This window comes from Bos grunniens, chromosome 13 (assembly GCF_055505025.1).
Source record: "Bos grunniens cultivar Pamir isolate PY7600 chromosome 13, Bosgru_T2T1.0, whole genome shotgun sequence".
NCBI lineage: Eukaryota > Metazoa > Chordata > Mammalia > Artiodactyla > Bovidae > Bos > Bos grunniens.
The window spans coordinates 44,073,806-44,094,774 of NC_141177.1; the positions used below are offsets into that span (position 1 = coordinate 44,073,806).

At 47.0% G+C, this 20,969-nt stretch overlaps 1 protein-coding gene and 1 long non-coding RNA gene across 26 annotated transcripts in view; one reads left to right on the top strand and one right to left on the bottom strand.

Moving 5' to 3' along the window:
• Window positions 1–20,969, bottom strand: part of RIN2 (Ras and Rab interactor 2) — a 208,669-nt gene that overhangs the window by 100,807 nt on the left and 86,893 nt on the right. For 17 of the 25 annotated variants that reach the window (XM_086333735.1, XM_086333714.1, XM_086333724.1 and 14 more), the window contains one exon: window positions 5,937–6,030. Coding sequence is in view for 19 of the 25 variants with exons in the window: in XM_086333709.1 (XP_086189835.1) it covers window positions 5,937–6,030 (94 nt within the window). In the remaining 6 variants the exon portion in view is untranslated. Of the gene's footprint in view, window positions 1–5,936; window positions 6,031–8,443; window positions 8,925–9,237; window positions 9,377–9,458; window positions 9,665–20,969 lie in introns of those variants that run through there. The other 8 variants (XM_086333729.1, XM_086333720.1, XM_086333726.1 and 5 more) reach the window with 6 other exon arrangements.
• LOC147360877 (uncharacterized) lies at window positions 7,291–9,754 on the top strand. The gene is made up of 2 exons (XR_015139459.1): window positions 7,291–7,428; window positions 7,718–9,754. It is a non-coding gene; the product is annotated as an uncharacterized LOC147360877 (long non-coding RNA).

A 20,969-nucleotide genomic window follows, 5' to 3' on the forward strand; every position in this document is an offset into this window, starting at 1 on the left:
ATGAAAAGGCAAAATGATAGCGTACTGAAAGAGAAACTCCCCAGGTCAGTAGGGGCCCAATATGCTACTGGACATCAGTGGAGAAATAACTCCAGAAAGAATGAAGGGATGGAGCCAAAGCAAAAAGAATACCCAGTTGTGGATGTGACTGGTGATAGAAGCAAGGTCCGATGCTGTAAAGAGCAATATTGCATAGGAACGTGGAAAGTCAGGTCCATGAATCAAGGCAAATTGGAAGTGGTCAAACAAGAGATGGCAAGAGTGAATGTTGACATTCTAGGAATCAGCAAACTGAAATGGACTGGAATGGGTGAATTTTACTCAGATGACCATTATATCTACTACTGAGGGCAGGAATCCCTCAGAAGAAATGGAGTAGCCATCATGGTCAACAGAAGAGTCTGAAATGCAGTACTTGGATGCAATCTCAAAAACGACAGAATGATCTCTGTTCATTTCCAAGGCAAACCATTCAATATCACAGTAATCCAAGTCTATGCCCCGACCAGTAACGCTGAAGAAGCTGAAGTTGAATGGTTCTATGAAGACCTACAAGACCTTTTAGAACTAACACCCAAAAAAGATGTCCTTTTCATTATAGGGGACTGGAATGCAAAAGTAGGAAGTCAAGAAACACCTGGAGTAACAGGTAAATTTGGCCTTGGAATATGGAATGAAGCAGGGCAAAGACTAATAGAGTTTTGCCAAGAAAATGCACTGGTCATAACAAACACTCTCTTCCAACAACACAAGAGAAGACTCTATACATGGACATCACCAGATGGTCAACACCAAAATCAGACTGATTATATTCTTTGCAGCCAAAGATGGAGAAGCTCTATACAGTCAGCAAAAACAAGACCAGGAGCTGACTGTGGCTCAGATCATGAAATCCTTATTGCCAAATTCAGACTTAAATTGAAGAAAGTAGGGAAAACCACTAGACCATTCAAGTATGACCTAAATCAAATCCCTTATGATTATACAGTGGAAGTGAGAAATAGATTTAAGGACCTAGATCTGATAGACAGAGTGCCTGATGAACTATGGAATGAGGTTCGTGACATTGTACAGGAGACAGGGATCAAGACAGAGTGCCTGATGAACTATGGAATGAGGTTCGTGACATTGTACAGGAGACAGGGATCAAGACCATCCCTATGGAAAAGAAATGCAAAAAACCAAAATGGCTGTCTGGGGAGGCCTTACAAATAGCTGTGAAAAGAAGAGAAGTGAAAAGCAAAGGAGAAAAGGAAAGATATAAACATCTGAATGCAGAGTTCCAAAGGATAGCAAGAAGAGATAAGAAAGCCTTCTTCAGCGATCAATGCAAAGAAATAGAGGAAAACAGAATGGGAAAGACTAGGGATCTCTTCAAGAAAATCAGAGATACCAAAGGAACATTTCATGCAAAGATGGGCTCGATAAAGGACAGAAATGGTATGGACCTAACAGAAGCAGAAGATATTAAGAAGAGATGGCAAGAGTACACAGAAGAACTGTACAAAAAAGATCTTCATGACCCAGATAATCACGATGGTGTGATCACTGACCTAGAGCCAGATATCCTGGAATGTGAAGTCAAGTGGGCCTTAGAAAGCATCACTACAAACAAAGCTAGTGGAGGTGATGGAATTCCAGTTGAGCTATTTCAAATCCTGAGAGATGATGCTGTGAAAGTGCTGCACTCAATATGCCAGCAAATTTGGAAAACTCAGCAGTGGCCACAGGACTGGAAAAGGTCAGTTTTCATTCCAATCCCAAAGAAAGGCAATGCCAAAGAATGCTCAAACTACCGCATAATTGCACTCATCTCACACGCTAGTAAAGTAATGCTCAAAATTCTCCAAGCCAGGCTTCAGCAATATGTGAACCATGAACTTCCTGATGTTCAGGCTGGTTTTAGAAAAGGCAGAGGAACCAGACATCAAATTGCCAACATCCGCTGGATCATCAAAAAAGCAAGAGAGTTCCAGAAAACATCTATTTCTGCTTTATTGACTATGCCAAAGCCTTTGACTGTGTGGATCACAATAAACTGTGGAAAATTCTGAAAGAGATGGGAATACCAGACCACCTGATCTGCCTCTTGAGAAATCTGTATGCAGGTCAGGAAGCAACAGTTAGAACTGGACATGGAACAACAGACGGGTTCCAAATAGGAAAAGGAGTACGTCAAGGCTGTATATTGTCACCCTGTTATTTAACTTATATGCAGAGTACATCTGCATATAAGTACCTATGAGAAACGCTGGACTGGAAGAAACAGAAGCTGGAATCAACATTGCCGGGAGAAGTATCAATAACCTCAGATATGCAGATGACACCACCCTTATGGCAGAAAGTGAAGAGAAACTAAAAAGCCTCTTGATGAAAGTGAAAGTGGAGAGTGAAAAAGTTGGCTTAAAGCTCAACATTCAGAAAATGAAGATCATGGCATCCGGTCCCATCACTTCATGGGAAATAGATGGGGAAACAGTGGAAACAGTGTCAGACTTTATTTTTCTGGGCTCCAAAATCACTGCAGATGGTGACTGCAGCCATGAAATTAAAAGACACTTACTCCTTGGAAGGAAAGTTATGACCAACCTAGATAGCATATTCAAAAGCAGAGATGTTACTTTGCCAACAAATGTCCGTCTAGTCAAGGCTATGGTTTTTCCTGTGGTCATGTATGGATGTGAGAGTTGGACTGTGAAGAAGGCTGAGCGCCGAAGAATTGATGCTTTTGAACTGTGGTGTTGGAGAAGACTCTTGAGAGTCCCTTGGACTGCAAGGAGATCCAACCAGTCCATTCTGAAGGAGATCAGCCCTGGGATTTCTTTGGAATGAATGATGCTAAAGCTGAAACTCCAGTACTTTGGCCACCTCACGCCAAGGGTTGACTCATTAGAAAAGACTCTGATGCTGGGAGGGATTGGGGGCAAGAGGAGAAGGGGATGACAGAGGATCAGATGGCTGGATGGCATCACTGACTCGATGGATGTGAGTCTCAGTGAACTCCAGGAGTTGGTGATGGACAGGGAGGCCTGGCGTGCTGCGATTCACGGGGTCACAAAGAGTCAGACACGACTGAGCAACTGATCTGATCTGATCTGATCTGATGCAAGAAACACAAGCAGTAGCCTTGGCATTAGCAACACAACACCCTTGAGGTAATAAGTTCTTCCTTTGTTGTAACCCACTGCACCTTTGCTCCATGTAGCTTTGTTTCCTGAGGGGGACTGCAGTTCGGAAAGATAAAGGGAAAAAAAGTCTTCTGGTTGACCAACCTTTATCGGGAAAGAGTCACAAAATGTTAACAGGCCACAGGGCCAGAAGATAATGTACATAACGTAAGACTCTTATTTATGAAAAGCTATGCAGAAAATGTCCTGGTTCGATAAAGGTAAAACTGATGTAATGTTGAGCTGACTCTGCATGACTTTGTGTCTTTCACTTCTGGAAATGTGTAACTCAGGGTATAAAAGCCCCTTTTGAAAATAAAGCTGCGGATCCCACTTCTCCAGAGCTCTGGTCTCTGTCTTTCTTTCTCTTTCTCTCTCTCTCTCTCTTCCTTTTTCAGGCTGACTCCTTGGAGCACAGATGCTGAGTTCACTTTTTTGCCCGGGCTTCTAAGACCCAATCGGGAAGGCACCCCACGTCTTCACCCAGGAGAGGTGTCCTGTGTCTTCACCCCACCAAGAGGGTGCCTGTGGCCTCCGTGATCAGAGCAAGTCCCATGTCAGGGGCTTTATTGGCTTTCTGTGTAAACCAAGAAATATCAGCCTCTTTCTTTCTCCCTTATTCTTTCTCTTTATTTTTATTTTGACCCCAGACCACCAGGTCCCAATCCATTAAAAGACCCATGTCATCTCTCTTGCTGATGCCGTCCATCCTGAGGGTACCCTAGGATCCTGCTGGGGCTGGACCCCGACACCAAGGACTGCAGGAAAAACTGATTATGTTGAACTTAACAGTAGGTAGTATTAGGTCCAATAAACTCCTTAGGAATTTTTAAAGGCAATTTGGACTCTGTTTTCTCCTTTTACCTGGACTTTAACTACTATGTGAGATTCAGCCCTCTCTGCTTCCTGAGGCTAGGGTGGTGATTACGGACAAGCTGACATTTAGGCTGATGTAGGAGAAGGAAATGGCAACCCACTCCAGTACTCTTGCCTGGAAAATCCCATGGATGGAGGATCCTGGTAGGCTATAATCCATGGGGTTGCATAGAGTCAGACACGACTGAGCAACTTCACTTAATCACTTAAGCAATGCCTTTGGGGAGGGGGACTTGGGTTCCCCCCTTCCAGCAAGATGAAATGAATATCTCAGCATGAGACAGAATCCAAGAACTGGAGATGAGTCAGGAGCCTGGTGGGTTAGCGTCTGGTCCACGGGACACTTGGGGGGCCCCTCCTGTGCCTCTGCTGGTGGATTTTACACAGTTTTGATTCAAATTGACTAAATGGTTTGTGAACTAAGACAGCTACGTCGACAAAGCTCAACTCTCAGGACTGAGAATCGTGGCCATCTGTGTCAACATGACTTGACTAGTTCTTCCAGGAAGTTATTGTAAACCAATAAATAAATCTGCTGTTCACGGCAGGATATTCCTACAAAACAATCTGTCCTGGCACACTAGTTTGCTCACCTGGGAAAACAGCTTTGCTGATCAATGGTTTACTCTCGAAGACTCCCTTTAAGACTCTTGACATGCTGAATCCACCCACCCTGAACTGTATTATGTACTAAGTGACCACAAACTTTGCTGAAACCCAGCCAATTCTCGGCCTGAAAAAGCACAGCTTAAAGAGCCTGGGCATGGACCTCTAAACCCTGTAAAGACACCTCCTAATCCTCTTTGCCTAGACACTGACAGGCCCAGGCCCTGGCCATGTCTTCTTTTGACAGTCACTTGAATGAACTTGGCTTTGCTTTACCAATAAGCTTTTGTGATGAAAATTTTGGAGCCCAGAACTGACACAGGAAATCAGGTTTGAAACAGGAAGCATCTAAATGTGAGTTACTCTATATCTACAACCCACCAGGGTGGGGTAATCAGTAAATATATAGTCAGTTTTCCTCCAAAACATGAAGGCCTCTATCTCATTCCCTTTTTGAGGAAAAGACCTGGTATTTGAACACCTGCTTGTGACACAGTGCAAATGCACGATTTACCTCTGTGTCCCTCTGATTTTACATTTTCTGCATTTCCCAAATTTTCTACAATGAGTTTGCATTATTTGGAGGGTGAGTGAGAGGAAGCAAAGCAAACACCATAAAAAGAAAAGTAATTCCCTTGTGTATATTAGAAACAATTGTCAGGTCTTAATTTAAAACACACACTCAAGAGTATATAAAATACCCACTGAGAAGCTCATCTCATTAACCTAGCAAGGTCCCCCACTGACATCAACAGGCATGTAGAAAAGTGGTCCAGCTTTCATCATGCTGCCTGGGTTCTCTCTTAAGAGGCCTCTGGCGGTGTTTGATAAAATATACCAGCAAAAGCATTCAGTCAGTCTAAGGTAAGGCCCAGGGATCTGTGTGTCCTTCTCTTCTTTTAATGAGCACTTAAATGATTCTCAAAATCAAGCCAAGGGTAAAGCACACTCAGATGCTGAGCCCAGCTTCCATCAAACACCATCCAGATGAAAAAGGAGCAGGTGAGCAGTTGACAGGGAAGGTTGCCTCACCTGTCTCATACAGGTGGCATCGCCCCGTGCCTGGGTGCTGAGCCTGTCTGGAAGCACAGACTCACGAAAGCCCCCATCTCCCACCAAAGCCAGGAGGAGCTTGCAGCTGGGCTCAGGCGAGCTCCCCAGCCAGAGCTGGCTCAGGGAGCAGGCTTCCCCTGCCCCTCTCCACAGTCCTGCAGCTCCCCGTGCAGCCCAGCACCGGCACCGGGAGCAAGACACCCGTCAGCAACCCCGATCGAGGCTCCCTTTTACCTTAAAGAAACTTCCTCGCTTGTCCAGACCGCGGGTGCCCATGGTCTGAGCTGACATGGCCCCCCGACGAGGCTCTCCTGCACGCCGGGGACTCCTGAAGGTAGAGACATGTGTGATGGTTAGTCCAGCCTGTAGGAAATTCCTTTCTAAGCCACAGAACACTCACAACAACCCTCCTGCCAAGATCTTTTTCCATCAACAACAAGAGTGCCATTTTATTTCCCACCAAAGCCCTTCCATCTCCTTTCAGGCTGATTTCCTGCCGCCCATGGCTCAGACTCGGCCCCACCTTCGCCGCCCCCCTCCCGCTCCTCCAGCTGACGGCCCAGGCTCCCGGGGACTGCGGATAGCATAATGATTGCTCTGTGTGTTTGCTTGACCTCACGCTCAAGTCCTAGAGGGACAATGCTAGATGTCACTATAATCTGCTCCAAAGCTCACGGACTTAATGCGGCCGATCACAGAGGCCAGCGGAAGAGTGAGGCCTTGCGTGTCCCAGAAAATCCTGCAGGAATGGGATGAGGTCATTAACAGCTCTGCCAGCCCTCTCCCCCCAGGCAAGGTCAACACAAGGGCACCGGGAAGAAATCCCTCTCTTTTCTCCTAAGAAATCAAAGCTTCGGATGAAATTCTGTGTGCCTACTGACAGAGATTAGTTTGTGTTAAGAAACAGCATGTAAACAGCTCCAGGATAACCCGAGGGGAGGCGGGGTGGACACTGGAACGCAGAGAGGAGTTTAAGGGCATGATCGGGTTCTGAATCATAACTGCAGCTATTTGAGCTTGGAACTGCCCTCACTGGAGCATCAAAACCCAATAATCTTGTCTCCCGGCTCCAACGCCTTCCACATCCACTTATAAATAAAACACACATGCACACAGGCAGCTGGCCCCGCCCCGGCCAATGCGTGCTGAGGAAGCACCTCTGATCCGGTCTAGTGCACCAGGGACGATGATCAAACTGCCCTCTGGCTCTCAGAGGTAGCTGACCCTAACCTCGACCAGCCCGGTAGAAGGACTGTAAAGGAAACATTAAATGAAAACGTGTCCGGGGGATCTTAGAGGGTTCAGCGGCAGGGGTGGGGTGGGAAGGCCCCAAAGACACATGAGCTGCTGCCAGTTTGCTGAGGCTCTTTCATCAAGCACTTGGGGGGACAGAGGCAGCAGCAGCCCACAGACATGTCAACAAACGGAAGAGTTGTAGAGAATTGCTCGCGTTAGGAAGCGATGACCGCTGGAGACAGGCACGTTTCCGCCCTAAGACCCGCCACTCCTTCACATCCGCAGGGGGCTGCAATGACCGGTGGTTTCCATCTCAGAAAATGAGAACACAACATGGACCCGCCCTTCCTTCTGGAGCTGTCACCTATTTCAGTTATGTCTCTGTGGCTCCGTCCCTTTAAAGGTTCAGAGCTGTCTTCCCTCCGATTCTTTCCACTCGGAATCCCAATGGGATGAAGGTCAACCTTCCAAAAGCCTCCTGAGAAGACTGGTGAGTTGTCCATGGCAATTCTGTTGACTCTGAGATTCACATTCACAGGCTCAGCTGCTGCACGGAGCCCCAGTTCCAGGCCCTTTGAAGTTCATCACTTAATTAGCAAAGTCCAGGGGCTGGAGTGCTCCCAAAAGGAAAACACAGTGCTGTCTTCAGAGCACGGAGCAGAACCACAACCACAGTGGAACCTTGAGGGGCAAATGATTAACTGTTTCAACCAAGAAGCACACAAATTAAAAAGTACACTTGAATCCAAGCCTAATGCCTGTAATTCTTTTCCTTCCAGATGCTTTCTCGGCAAGAAATTTGACATTGCACAGCAGTGAAGGAATGGCACGTTGAGAGCCAAGACTTCATTCCTCATCCAGACCTAAGTCTCTTTGTTCTGTTCAGAAGTTTTCCGTATACAAACCCTTTCTGATGAGCCAGGACAGGCAGGGGATACTGCCTATAACCACTGAGAAGTCTGGATTCCTCAAGTTTACTAGCTTACTTAGCTTCCTGAAAACTGAACGTGAACACGTCTACCTCAAGTGGTTCTCAAGGAAACGACCAGCCTGGATTCTGTGTGGAATTGGCAGATGCATCACATTTCTTCCAAAGGATGCAGATTCCATCTCTGCTTCTTCAAAAGGCTATGAGAGCAGGTGACAAAGACAGGCTGCCAAGGGCCACAGCAGGTCCTTTGCAGAGAATGAAATCCACATTATTCGAATTCTTAAATAAAGCTCTCATGGGTCGGGAAGAAGTTTGGGTGTCAGGTCTTTCCTACTGGAGCAGTAGTTTCCTTCCCAAACCATAGTCTCTGACACCCCAACTCAACATGGACAGAAATCTAATACAATTGATAAGGAGACTTTCTTTCCACTTGTGGTTCTCACCTGATCCCTCACCTATCCTGGAGTTACACCAACAATCTCATCCTAAAACCACCCCAGTACACAAACAGACTGAACCAACAAACAGAAAAGGAACGGTAGTTAGAGAGGCTGTCAGATTCCTCCAGACTTACACGGTGGAAGCTTGCTCCTTTCCTGGTTTCCCTGAACAGTGGAGCAGAGTCTCCAAAAAGGAGCCCAGCGTGTCCAGTGGATCTTTCCAGATGCTAGCTGAACGCCAGCAAAAAAGAGAGAGAGAGAGAGAAACCCGAATGGGACCGAAGGACACTGCGAACACTTTGGAAGGACACGGCCAAGCCCTTTCAGTAACAGCACTGAAAGAATGTAAACAGAGCCGGCGCTGTGGTCCAACTACAGGACAAAGGCAGGAAGCGAGTATTCCCAACTCTTCCCCTATGCCAGGCTCAGCCACTTTGGAGGAAGCCTGGCGATGGCTTCCATGTGGCCCCAAGAGCGAGTGCCGAGGTGAAGTCTGTCCTGGGATTTCAGTGTCCAGGACTCACTGCGCCGTCCGACCGGGCTCCAGGTGGTGTGGACCGTGCTGAGCAGGACCGCTCCCGGCCGGCCTTCCAGCCCCTTCCACTGGGAGCCGCTGAGGACGGCGCTGGGCTACCACCACCTGACCTTGGGCTGCAGGGCTGGCCGACAGGGCTAGAACACCCGGCACTTGGGCTCCAGTTCACCAAGCCACGGAGCCAAGTCACTGGCAAGTTTCCAGCTGTTGCTTAAAATTCCAGCTTGCCAGATCTTGGCAAGAGAGGCTGCATCTGAGACGGACCCCAGCCACCCCCTCCCCCCACCCTGATTTATTTAGCCAGCCTCTACCATTCTATTCTGTTCGTTTCAGGTACAAGTTTGAACCCCAAAAGCGGCAGCAGTAATACAGACTCTGGCGACCTCCACTCACAAGTCTGGTTTAAAAGACTCAGCTTCTTGGAGTCATGGGTTTCTCATCTCCTGCTGCTGTGCAAGTCGGCTCTGAAAGCTTTCTAATCACTCCTGTCTTCCTTCTTCCTTCTAACAGCTGAATGAAGCGAGGCAAAGTGGACTTCGGCTCTTGGTAAACAAGCTCTCATTATTATAATCATTTTACAGCCAAACGAACTGAAGTAGAAGAAAGTGACTCACCCCCCGGGGGACCTGTCAGGTCGAGGCCAGTCCTGGGACAGGCATGTCACCTTTCTGCCTGGTTCCTTGCTTGAGTGGCTCCAATGACGGCAGGTCCTCCCTCTTGTGAATATTTTTTGTCTTTACTAAGAGGTAAGAGCCAGTGGGGCGGGTCTGCGTCTGGGTCCAGGGAAGGTCTCTGAATATTTCCATAATTATCTTTGTATGACCAAGGATTTTACAAGTTGGATAGAAAAATCTCTATTCCAGCCCCTGGCTGGACGATTCAAGTTATTTAAATTTAAAATTTGTTCTTTGAACATCTTGTCTCCCTGCCCAGCACTGATTTTTTTCCTCTTAGTCGTCAAACTCTTTAAAGCATTTTGAAGATCATAAACATCTTTTGTTGAAAAGAGAAACTAATTTACAGGAAGTAAGAAACCAGAAGAGAAGAACTGTATTCCCAGGCTCTTGGTAACTGTTTTTAAAGAGAATTAGAAACAATGCTCTGTGTCTTGACTTTCACAAGAGTAACAGAGGAGAATAAAAATAATCTTTCTTCTTTTTTTAGGAAGGTGTTCACAGTGAGACTGTGCATTTCAGCCACTCACAGGGTTGTCCTGTAACCAATTCCAGGGGAGGTCCTTCCTCTTGGAAAACAGCGGGTCTCACCGAGACCCTGCAGAAGCTTTGTTGATGCCTACAAAGCAGGCGTGGACACCTCCACCAAGGGCAGTGAATGTGCCCTGGACACAGGCGGGCAGCTTGGCTGTTACAAACTCCTCCTCCCCACTGATGGGAAACTGCCCCCTCTCCCCCCACCCACTGCCCTCATCTGACCCCTTGGGCCATCCAAGAGTTACTGCCCGCCTCCTTCTCCCTGTCCCTTCTGAGTGACACTCCTCGGGCCTTGGGGCTGCTGCCTGGAATAGGGCTAGGAAGGGAGAGGGGTAGCCCCTAAGGTCATTCTCAGAAGCATGCGTCTTTTAAGCTCCTCACTTGAAAAGCGCCACGTAGTTGGTGGTCACAGACGACACACGTGTGCAATGACCACATGTAAGTGAAGAAGCCCCATAAGCTGCATCGGCCCTGAGCCCAGAGGACACCATGGAAGGAAGTCACACAGGTTTACCGTCTACATGTGAGCACCTGAGTTTAGAGCTCTCCTTCCCGAAGTGCTCTGGCCACAATGGTGTGCACGTGCGCGCGTGTGTGTGTGTGTGTGCACGCGTGCGTGCGCACGTGTGTCCAGCCGTGTCTGACTCTTTGTGACCCCATGGACTGTGGCCCGCCAGACTCCTCTGTCCGTGGGATTTCCCAGGGGAGAACACTGGAGTGGGTTGCCATTTCCTTCTCCAGGGGATCTTCCTGAGCCAGGGATGGAAACCATGTCTCTTGCACCATCTTCTGCACTAGCAGGCATGTTCTTTACCACTTTGCCACCTAGGAAGCCCCCAAAGGGTCTACGCTGGTGGTTCATTTTAACTGAAGGTTTATAACCTGGCGGCACCTAGATGGAGTCCACACTGAAGATACAATAGATGACGTAACACACTTTTTTTTAACACATTGAGTAAACTGTCTCCAGAGACCCTCAGTCAAGAATTCATGTCCAAGTGGTTTATTAGAGGTGCCTTCATGAATCACTGGTCAAGGAGAGGGTGTGACACAGGGGAGAAAGGGCAGCCAGTACAAAGTGCAGCGTCAAGCAAGCAGCCAGGGGCGAGTGGACTGCAGCCCTCCAGGGCTGGAAGCTCTGAAAGCTGGCGTAGACTGGCCTTGGGTCCCAACTGAGGGGCCAGGGAGCTGGGATATTTGTTCAACTCCCCCCAGGTAACTGTGGGAAGCTGCCCCTAAGGGGCCTTGGGTCACCAGCTGCTCCCATATACCCCTGTTGTGGGTAAAGTGGACTGTCAGAGCCAAAGAGAGCCCTCGGGCAAAGCTGGCAGTTGGAAATCAGGCCAGTGTGCATGGAAACACTCAGTACCCAAAGGAGACGGGAAGGACTGAACAATGTCCCCTACACCTGGTAACTCAAACCAGGACATTTTGCCTAAAGTGTGGGTGTCTTGCTTCTCTGTCACAGCGAGCTGTCATCCTCCGACACTGCTGGTGGGAATGTAAATTGGTGCAGCCACTGTGAGCAACAGTGTGGAGGTTCCTTAAAAACTGAAAATACAGTTACCATATGACCCAGTAATCCCACTCCTGGACATATATCTGGAAAAGACAAAAACTCTCTAATTTTAAAAAATACATGCACCCCAATGTTCATTGCAGTACTATTTACAAAAGCCAAGACTTGGAAGAAACTTAAATGTTCATCAACAGAGGAATCAATAAGATAAGCTATAGATATTAATACAATGGAATACTGCTGCTGCTGCTAAGTCACTGCAGTCGTGTCCGACTCTGCTCGACCCCATAGACAGCAGCCTACCAGGCTCCTCCATCCCTGGAATTCTCCAGGCACGAACACTGGAGTGGGTTGCCATTTCCTTCTCCAATGCATGAAAGTGAAAAGTGAAAGTGAAGTCGCTCAGTCGTGTCCGACTCCTAGCGACCCCATGGACTGCAGCCCACCAGGCTCCTCTGTCCATGGGCTTTTCCAGGCAACAGTACTGGAGTGGGGTGCCATTGCCTGCTCCCAATGGAATACTACTCAGCCACAAAAAAGAATGAAATAATGCCACTTGCAGTAACATGGATGTTGATCATCTTACATCATCAGATCTTCACACTAAGTGAAGTAAGCCAGAGAAAGACAAATATCATATGATATCCTTTATACATAAAATCTAAAATATGATACAATGAACTTATTTATAAAACAAACAGACTCACAAACATAGAAAACAAGCTTATGGTTATCAAAGAGGAAGTGGGGGAGGAATAAATTCACAAATTATCTGTGGATTGACAATTATACCCTCCTGTATGGAGAAGGCGATGGCACCCCACTCCAGTACTCTTGCCAGGAAAATCCCATGGACTCCCAGCGACCCCATGGACTGCAGCCTACCAGGCTCCTCCGTCCATGGGATTTTCCAGGCAAGAGTACTGGAGTGGGCTGCCATTAAACTGGGGCCGGGGGTCTCGCTATGACAAAGCTACTATTGGAACAGGGCCCTAACCTGTCTGTGGTATTTTTATTGACAAAGAATTTGACCCACATATCCTCATCTCACCTGCCTGCTAGGGCATCAGGGGCTCCATCTATATACACAAGGCTCCCCCGCAGCCCAAAGCTACTGTTTTAACCAAGGCTTCATCACGGACTCTGTTCTCAGAGTTCTAGTGCTTCCTTTTCCTTCCTGCTCCCTGATTTTGATTATTTTCAATTCCGCTATGATTCCACTAAGGTGCACAAAAGGAGCGGACAGAAGTCAAATCATTCAGCTGGCAGGCTCGTGTGTGATTTCTGGATCACAGCTCTTTGTTTTCTCTGCTTCCAACTTAGGGGGAACAAAAACAAATCAAAATCAAACCACAAAGTGTTTGTGGGGTCCTATTCCCTACCTCCCCACTCCCTTTGCTGAACTCAGAAAGATCTGTCTACAAAAAAGTACAGAAAGAAGCACTCCTTTTTGCTCTCTGTCTCTGAAATGCTGTCTTTCCACTCAACATTCCTTTCCCCTGAAGTCCAGGCTCCCCTCTCTTAATGACAGCACCAGGCTTGAATCTCTGCTTCACTCTGCCCATCAATCACTCCCAGTGCTGCAGGGTCTTTCATCCAAACCTCTGTCATCTTCCCCCCCGTCCTCCGTGTGCACTCAGACCTGGACTGCAGCACCCTTAATGGTTTCAGCATCTCGCTGCTGTCTGTGGTCCCCACTGTCTGTCTGCTCCCCTCCATTCTCAGAGGGATTGGTCCTTTCCAGCCTCCCGCTTCCTGTTGCTGCGATGCACAGGCAGAAACCTGCTTTTAGGAATCTAACGTCCACAGTCCCTGGATGAGTACTCAGGGCCCTTTTCCCATCTGTTTTCAGTAGTGATGTGTGTGCAGACTGGCCCTGTCCCTTCTGGAATGGAGCTCCCACAATACTAGACACTGAGAACATTGCTGATCGGCAGCCCCCTCGTCATGGTGTTTTCACACCTGACATTTGCACACTGTCACCTCCGGTCACACAGCAAACCTGGGCCAGCAAGTTGATGAGTCCGAAGCTGGTAGCCGTGGGCAGGTGAGATACTGAAGGTACGTGACTCCCGGCTCCCTGACCACCCAGGTGGGAAAGCTCTCAGGTGCTGTCCTGTGCTGTCTCCCAAGGTCCTCGTGAGATGAGGCTCCAGTCGCCCCCAGGGAGCTGGCTTGATCACACAGCCTTTTCCCTCCCCCTCCTCACGACGGGCTCAGAGCTGGTGCAGAGATGTCAGCTGGGGTCTGGGTCGCTGCCTTAGCGACCTCGCTGCCTAAGCTTCAGCTCTCCCTTCTTGCTCGACCTCCTGGTGACAAGTGACCAAAGATTCTCTTTGCTGTGAATTTCCACTGCAGCCATGGGAGATCTGAACTTTGGTTTCCTCTGACCAGTTGTAATAATAATCACCCCAAACTCATGCCTGAGCCTCTCTGACTCTGGACCTTCCCTGCCCTCCTGCTAGGACGTTTGGTCACTGCCTGTTTCCGCTCTGTTCAGTGGCTCCTTATTTGTACTCTGTGACATGCTGCAAAATGCTGCTTTTATGTATCCAGAGAGGTCATTGCTATAACTTTCAGAGTTATAGCTCTGGTGGCATGGACAGAAGCGTTTGTGACACCCACAGTAACGCATTGTGATGTCTCTGAGATATTAAAGTTTGGTCCTTATAAAACCCTTCCTTGCAATCTGCACCTGAATCCTTATCTTAGGGTCTGCTTTTGGGGGCAGCCAAACCAAGACAATCACAGTCACACACACACACACACACACACACACACACATACACACACACACTTTAATGGCTGCTCCCCCTTCCCTGTGTCCAGCCCCACTTTCCTGAGATCACCTCCCAGACAACAACTTCTACAAGAATCCTTGTCTCAGAGTCTGGTTCCCTATTTCTCCTAGGAATGCTGCTCACTTGGTACTGAATTCACAATTAAGGGAAACACCTTTGCCAACATAAAATCCACAAACATATTTTGAATAAAATTTCTCTGACCCTGTAAATAACCACTACTCTTTGTGAGCATAATTTACACTCTCCAGGTAAAAATGGAAACAACAGACCTCTACTGCAAACTGTTGCAAAAATTTGACTTACTTGAAAATGAGTTAAAATGTTACATTACTCAATGCAACAAATGATCAATCTATTTTGAACTGAGGATATAATTTTTCCTACCAGAGAATCTTTTTTTGGGGGGCGTCCTTCACTTGCAAAATAAATTCAAAGATTAAGAAGCACACTGGATGATAAGTCCTCTCAGGATACCCACATACTGTGGTCCAGCTCTGCTCCCATGTGACCACAATTAGAGCTTTTAAGAAACTCCTCTGATTTTTCTCATCATAATCACTTGCTTGTTTCCCCCACGGTAATGAGCAATTAATCCCACATTATAAATAGGCCCTTGGATCAGTGAGGGGCTTTTATGTTGTAAGTAACAGAAAACCCAATTCTAATTGGCTTAAGAAGAAACAGTCATGTCTCCTTATAGACGGCTGATTAATTGCAAGAGGAATGATAGTAATCAAACAGTGGAAAAACCAGACAATGCCAGGACCAGGTGAGTGAGATGAATACCTCACTGAGGCCAGAGAGATGCCATGTTCCTCCAGGCCCGAGATGAACACAACATCAGTTAAAGTGCTTCCCAACAGAAGGCGGGGGATCTGAAACTTGTCATAAGGACCACATATGCTCCACCTAAGGGACAGTCAACAAAAAAACTTGCCTGGATTTTGCAAAAATATTGATGTCATGAAAGACAAGGAAAAACAGGAATCGTTCCAGATTAAAAGAGATTAAAGAGATCCAATGCTCCCAAAACTCACAATACTGGACTCAGAGAAAGAAACATGCTACAGAGGGTCCTGGGCTTACCAGGGGGCTCAGAGGCAGAAGAATCCGGTTGTCAATGCAGGAGACACAGATTTGATCCCTGGGTTGGGAAGATCCCCTGGAGGAGGAAATGGCAACCCACTCCAGTATTCTTGCCTGGGAAATCCCATGGACAGATGATCCTGGCAGGCTACAGTCCATCGGGTCTCAGAGAGTCAGACACAACTGAGCATGCATGCACGCGTGCACACACACACACACACACACACACTTAGGGGGTGTTACTGGGAAAACTGATTAAAATTGGTATCTGTGGCTTAAACTACTATATCATACCTGTAAATCAAAGAGGACATGTCTTACATTTGCTCATTCTAGTTTATTTTCATTTAAAATCTTTTAGGTTAATTTTAAGCTTTTTAAAAGTTAGTTTTGAAAATTGAGACACATTACTAATACTGTAGGAACTGGTGAGGCCTTGTCTTACCACTTTCTTTGTACTGTGACTTCTTTTTGGATGTATTTTGCTAAGTGAAACTTGTTAAAATCTTTTGTTATAGTATGTGTGCTGTGTTCGGTCATGTCTGATTCTTTGTGATCCTATGGTCTGTAGCCCACCAGGCTCCTCTGTCCATGGGATTTTCCAGGCAAGAGTACTCGAGTGGGTTGCCATTTTCTAATTCAGGGGATTTTACTGATTCAAGGATTGAACTTGCATCTCCTGCTTTGGCAGGTGGATCCTTTACCACAGCACCACCTTTGTTAACTAAGACTTTTTCTTAAAAAGACTTCCTCACAATGAAAAAAAAAAAAAAGATTAAGCTGCAGTCCTAGATGACAGGACTGTGGGGATGTGAGAGAAGGTCCCTGTTCTGAAGAACATTTGGAAAAGCACATGCTCAAGGGGTGTGATGTCCACTGCTCTCACCGGGCCCAGAGAGGATCCAACCGCAGGGGACAAAGTGGAACAAATTGGCAAATCAGCATAAATGGAAAATAAGGGTTCTCTGAACTACTCTTGCAAATTTCTGGAAGTTTGGAAGTATTTCAAAATCAGAACTTAAAAAACAACTGAGCAATGAAAGTGATTAGGTGACCTGGAGGGCCAAGCCAGTGGCTCCATGATTTTAGCAGGGCCCCACTTCCCTGGCTTTCTTCTGTCTCCTGATTCTACCCTTCTGGGGTCAGCACACCTGTCCTCAGAGTGACAGGTGGTGGACTGGCTGGGGGACCTCAGGCTTCACACCCTCTCAGAAGGGGAAGTGAGGGCCTTCTTTCCCGAAACTCTTCCTTCACGTTTGGAAACTCTGCTCCATCACAGAGAATCTAATCAGGCCGCCCTGGCACTTAGGACATGAAGTCCCCTTACCCACCCACTATAGCAGACACCCCAGGTCTCCTCCAGTTTCACGCAAACTTTCATTCCCATTTCCAGCTCCCCCACGAGCCCACCCTCATCTGCCACAACCCTGAATCTCTGCAACAGACCCTCTCTCTAAACCTGCCCCCTTCACCACCTGGCAAACACTTTCTGTTCCTCCAGACTTGATTCTCGAAGCACCTCTTTTGTGTGACCTTCCAGGGTCCCCCAGTGCAGGGCCTCCTCTTTCCTGGGGGTCTCGACCCTCCAACAGCCTCTCGTGACATTATGAGGCCATATTTCTACTTATTGCCCACAGGCCCTGAGCTTCTGTAGGGCAAAGCTGGGCTATGGTCCAAGGTTCAGAAAGTGCCCACACCCCCACCACACATGGACCCAGCATCACGCCTGCCCCGCCGACACCACGTGCTTCCTGCCCAGTAGAAACCTGTGGAATGAGTTTCATGAGTGAATCTGTGAAACTGCTTACAGCAGGGCTGGACCTGAAATAATTCACTGAAATAAAATGTTCTCCAGTAAAATACATCTTAATTAGGTTGGGTATTTTACTCTGGGAAGGAAAATTACCCTGTTATTCAAGCCACATGGAACCACTGAGAAAGGCATCATTTAGCCCATACGTGGCAAGTGCATAAGTTCTAATTTCCTGTTTTTCTCCGAGAGGCCGCCGTCCCAACCTGGGTCGGGCAGTGCTTGATCGCGGCCCAGCCTTGGCTCAAGAGAAAGACTGTCTTCAAAATATGGGGAAAAGGGAATCTCAGAAAAGCCACGAATCACAAATACCACATCATCAAACAGGAGGGACAGCCACGGTCGTCGGCCATCCCGGCAGCCTTCACGCCCGGGGTCAGGGGCCACGCCAGACACGTGGACTTGATGGTTTTGCAGCCCCTGCTACCCAGGGGAGGCCCTTTCCTGGGGCACAGAAGTGCATCACAGCTGAAAAAGCAGACCGGCTCATCAGCTAGATGACTTTTTCAGAGCAACTAGGGACTCATCCCTCTGAAAAGTCTAAACAATCCCTGTGCTTCATTCATCCTTCATTTTTAGTCAAATCATGGCTCTTAAAAACCTCCCACCGGAGGACATGGCCACAGTCACCCGCGCATCCTGAGACTGGACACCAAGGAGGACACAGCATCCTTTAGGGGGCCAAGAGCATGTGACCCGAATCTCCCTGTCAGGCACACCGGACACAGCAAACTGAGGGGAGCTTGCAAAAACCAGCCTGAGCCCTCAGAAATGTCAGGGTCTTAAAGAGAAAGGCTGAAGACCCATTTCAGGTCGAGGGAGAAAGTACAGATTTAAATGCAATGCATGGTCCTGGACTGGATCTGAATCTAAAGAATAAAAAAGAAAATGGCTCTAAGTAGCATTCCAGGGTTAACTGGTGAAACCAGAATATGGGCTAGAGGTTAAAGTACTGGATCAACATTAGGTGTCCTGCATTTGACAACTGCACTGTGGTGACATGAGAACTACCTTGTTCTCAAGTACACACTGATGTGTTAAGTAGCACACTGACTCTCAAATCACCTAGAAAAAGAAGTGCAAGTGTGTGTGTGTGTATGTGAGTGTGCGTAAGACAGACAGAATGAAAACTGATGTGGGAATATGTTAAAAATGTATTAATCTGGGTAAATAAATGGCATACAAGTATTCTTTGTACTACACCTGCAATGTGTATCAAGTTTGAAATCTTTTTAAAATGTGGAAGTGCGTTCCATTGCCTCATTTTGTAAAATAAAATAAATGAGATTCTTAGTGACAATGGTTTGGAACAGCTCACCATGAAACACTGGAAAACAGTTAATTAAGCAGAGAGGGTGGGAAAGCTTTATTCTATCACTTATACAAAGAGAGAAGGCAATAGCACCCCACTCCAGTACTCTTGCCTGGAAAATCCTGTGGACGGAGGAACCTGGTAGGCTGCAGTCCATGGGGTCGATAAGAGTTGGACACAACTGAGCGACTTCACTTTCACTTTTCACTTTCATTCATTGGAGAAGGAAATGGCAACCCACTCCAGTATTCTTGCCTGGAAAATCCCAGGGACGGGGGAGCCTAGTGGGCTGCCGTCTATGTGGTCACACAGAGTTGGACACGAATGAAGCCACTTAGCAGCAGCAGCAGCAGCAGCATACAAAATAAGTTAGTCTGGCAGTACAATTTGATTGGTGAGTGGTTTTTAAACATTTGACACTTGATATAAAGTGTATTTGTGGGTGTGTTTTATTATTCATTGTGCAATTTGACTATGCCAAACCTTTTGTGTGGATCACAATAAACTGTGGAAAATTCTGAAAGAGATGGGAATACCAGACTACCTTACCTGCCTCCTGAGAAATCTGTATGCAGGTCAGGAAGAAACAGTTAGAACTGGACATGGAACAACAGACTGGTTCCAAATCGGGAAAGGAGTACATCAAGGCTGTATATTGTCACCCTGCTTAGTTAGGCTTTTGAAAGAAGAATCAGGCGTCATTTGATGTGATTTTCCTTATCTCTAGTGTCCTTGCTTCCTGCTGCTGGAAAAACAATTGGTCTGTATGCAGGTCAGGAAGCAACAGTTAGAACTGGACATGGAACAACAGACTGGTTCCAAATAGGAAAAGGAGTACGTCAAGGCTGTATATTGTCACCCTGCTTATTTAACTTATATGCAGAGTACATCATGAGAAACGCTGGGCTGGAAGAAGTACAAGCTGGAATCAAGATTGCCAGGAGAAATATCAATAACCTCAGATATGCAGATGACACCACCCTTATGGTAGAAAGTGAAGAGGAACTACAAAGCCTCTTGATGAAAGTGAAAGAGGAGAGTGAAAAAGTTGGCTTAAAGCTCAACATTCAGAAAACGAAGATCATAGCATCCGGTCCCATCACTTCATGGGAAATAGATTGGGAAACAGTGGAAACAGTGGCTGATGTTATTTTGGGGGGGCTCCAAAATAACTGCAGATGGTGACTGCAGCCATGAAACTGAAAGATGCTTACTCCTTGGGAGGAAAGTTATGACCAACCTGCTGCTGCTAAGTCACTTCAGTCATGTCTGACTCTGTGCGACCCCAGAGACGGCAGCCAACCAGGCTCCCCCGTCCCTGGGATTCTCCAGGCAAGAACACTGGAGTGGGTTGCCATTTCCTTCTCCATTGCATGAAAGTGAAAAGTGAAAGTGAAGTCGCTCAGTCGTGTCTGACTCTTAGCGACCCCATGGACTGCAGCCTACTAGGCTCCTCCATCTGTGGAATTTTCTAGGCAAGAGTACTGGAGTGGGGTGCCGTTGCCTTCTCCAACCTAGACAGCAATTAAAAAGCAGAGACATTACTTTGCCAACAAAGGTCCACCTAGTCAAGGCTATGGTTTTTCCAGTAGTCAGGCACGGATGTGGGAGTTGGACTATAAAGAAAGCTAAGCACAGAAGAATTGATGCTTTTGAACTGTGGTGTTGGAGAAGACTCTTGAGAGTCCTTTGGCCTGCAAGGCGATCCAACCAGTCCATCGTAAAGGAGATCAGTCCTGAGTGTTCATTGGAAGGACTGATGTTGAAGCTGAAATTCCAATACTTTGGCCACCTCATGCAAAGAGCTGACTCATTGGAAAAGACCCTGATGCTGAGAAAGACTGAAGGCAGGAGGAGAAGGGGACAACAGAGGATGAGATGGTTCGATGGCATCACTGACTCAATGGACATGAGTTTGGGTAAACTGCAGGAGCTGGTGATGGACAGGCAGGCCTGGCATGCTGCAGTTCATGGGGTCGCAAAGAGTCAGACACGACTGAGTGACTGAATTGAACTGAATATTTAAGTGATGCTAACAGCTTTAAGATGGGACCATACACCTCACTGCCTGCTAGCATTCCTTCCATCACATCCTCGTCTCCTTTTCAGAAGTTAACAGAATTCTGCTGTGATTGCACAAGTTTATATTCTCACCAACAATGTACAAGATGAAGGGTCTTCAAAAAGCTAAAATTAGAACTACCATATGACCCAGCAGTTCCACTCCTGGATATATATTGCCCCCAATCCTCACTAATTCAAAAATATATATGCACTCCAGTGTTCATAGCAGCATTATTTACAATTGCCAAGATATGGAAGCAACCAGTGTGTCTATCAACAGATGAATGGATAAAAAAGATATGATACACACACACACACA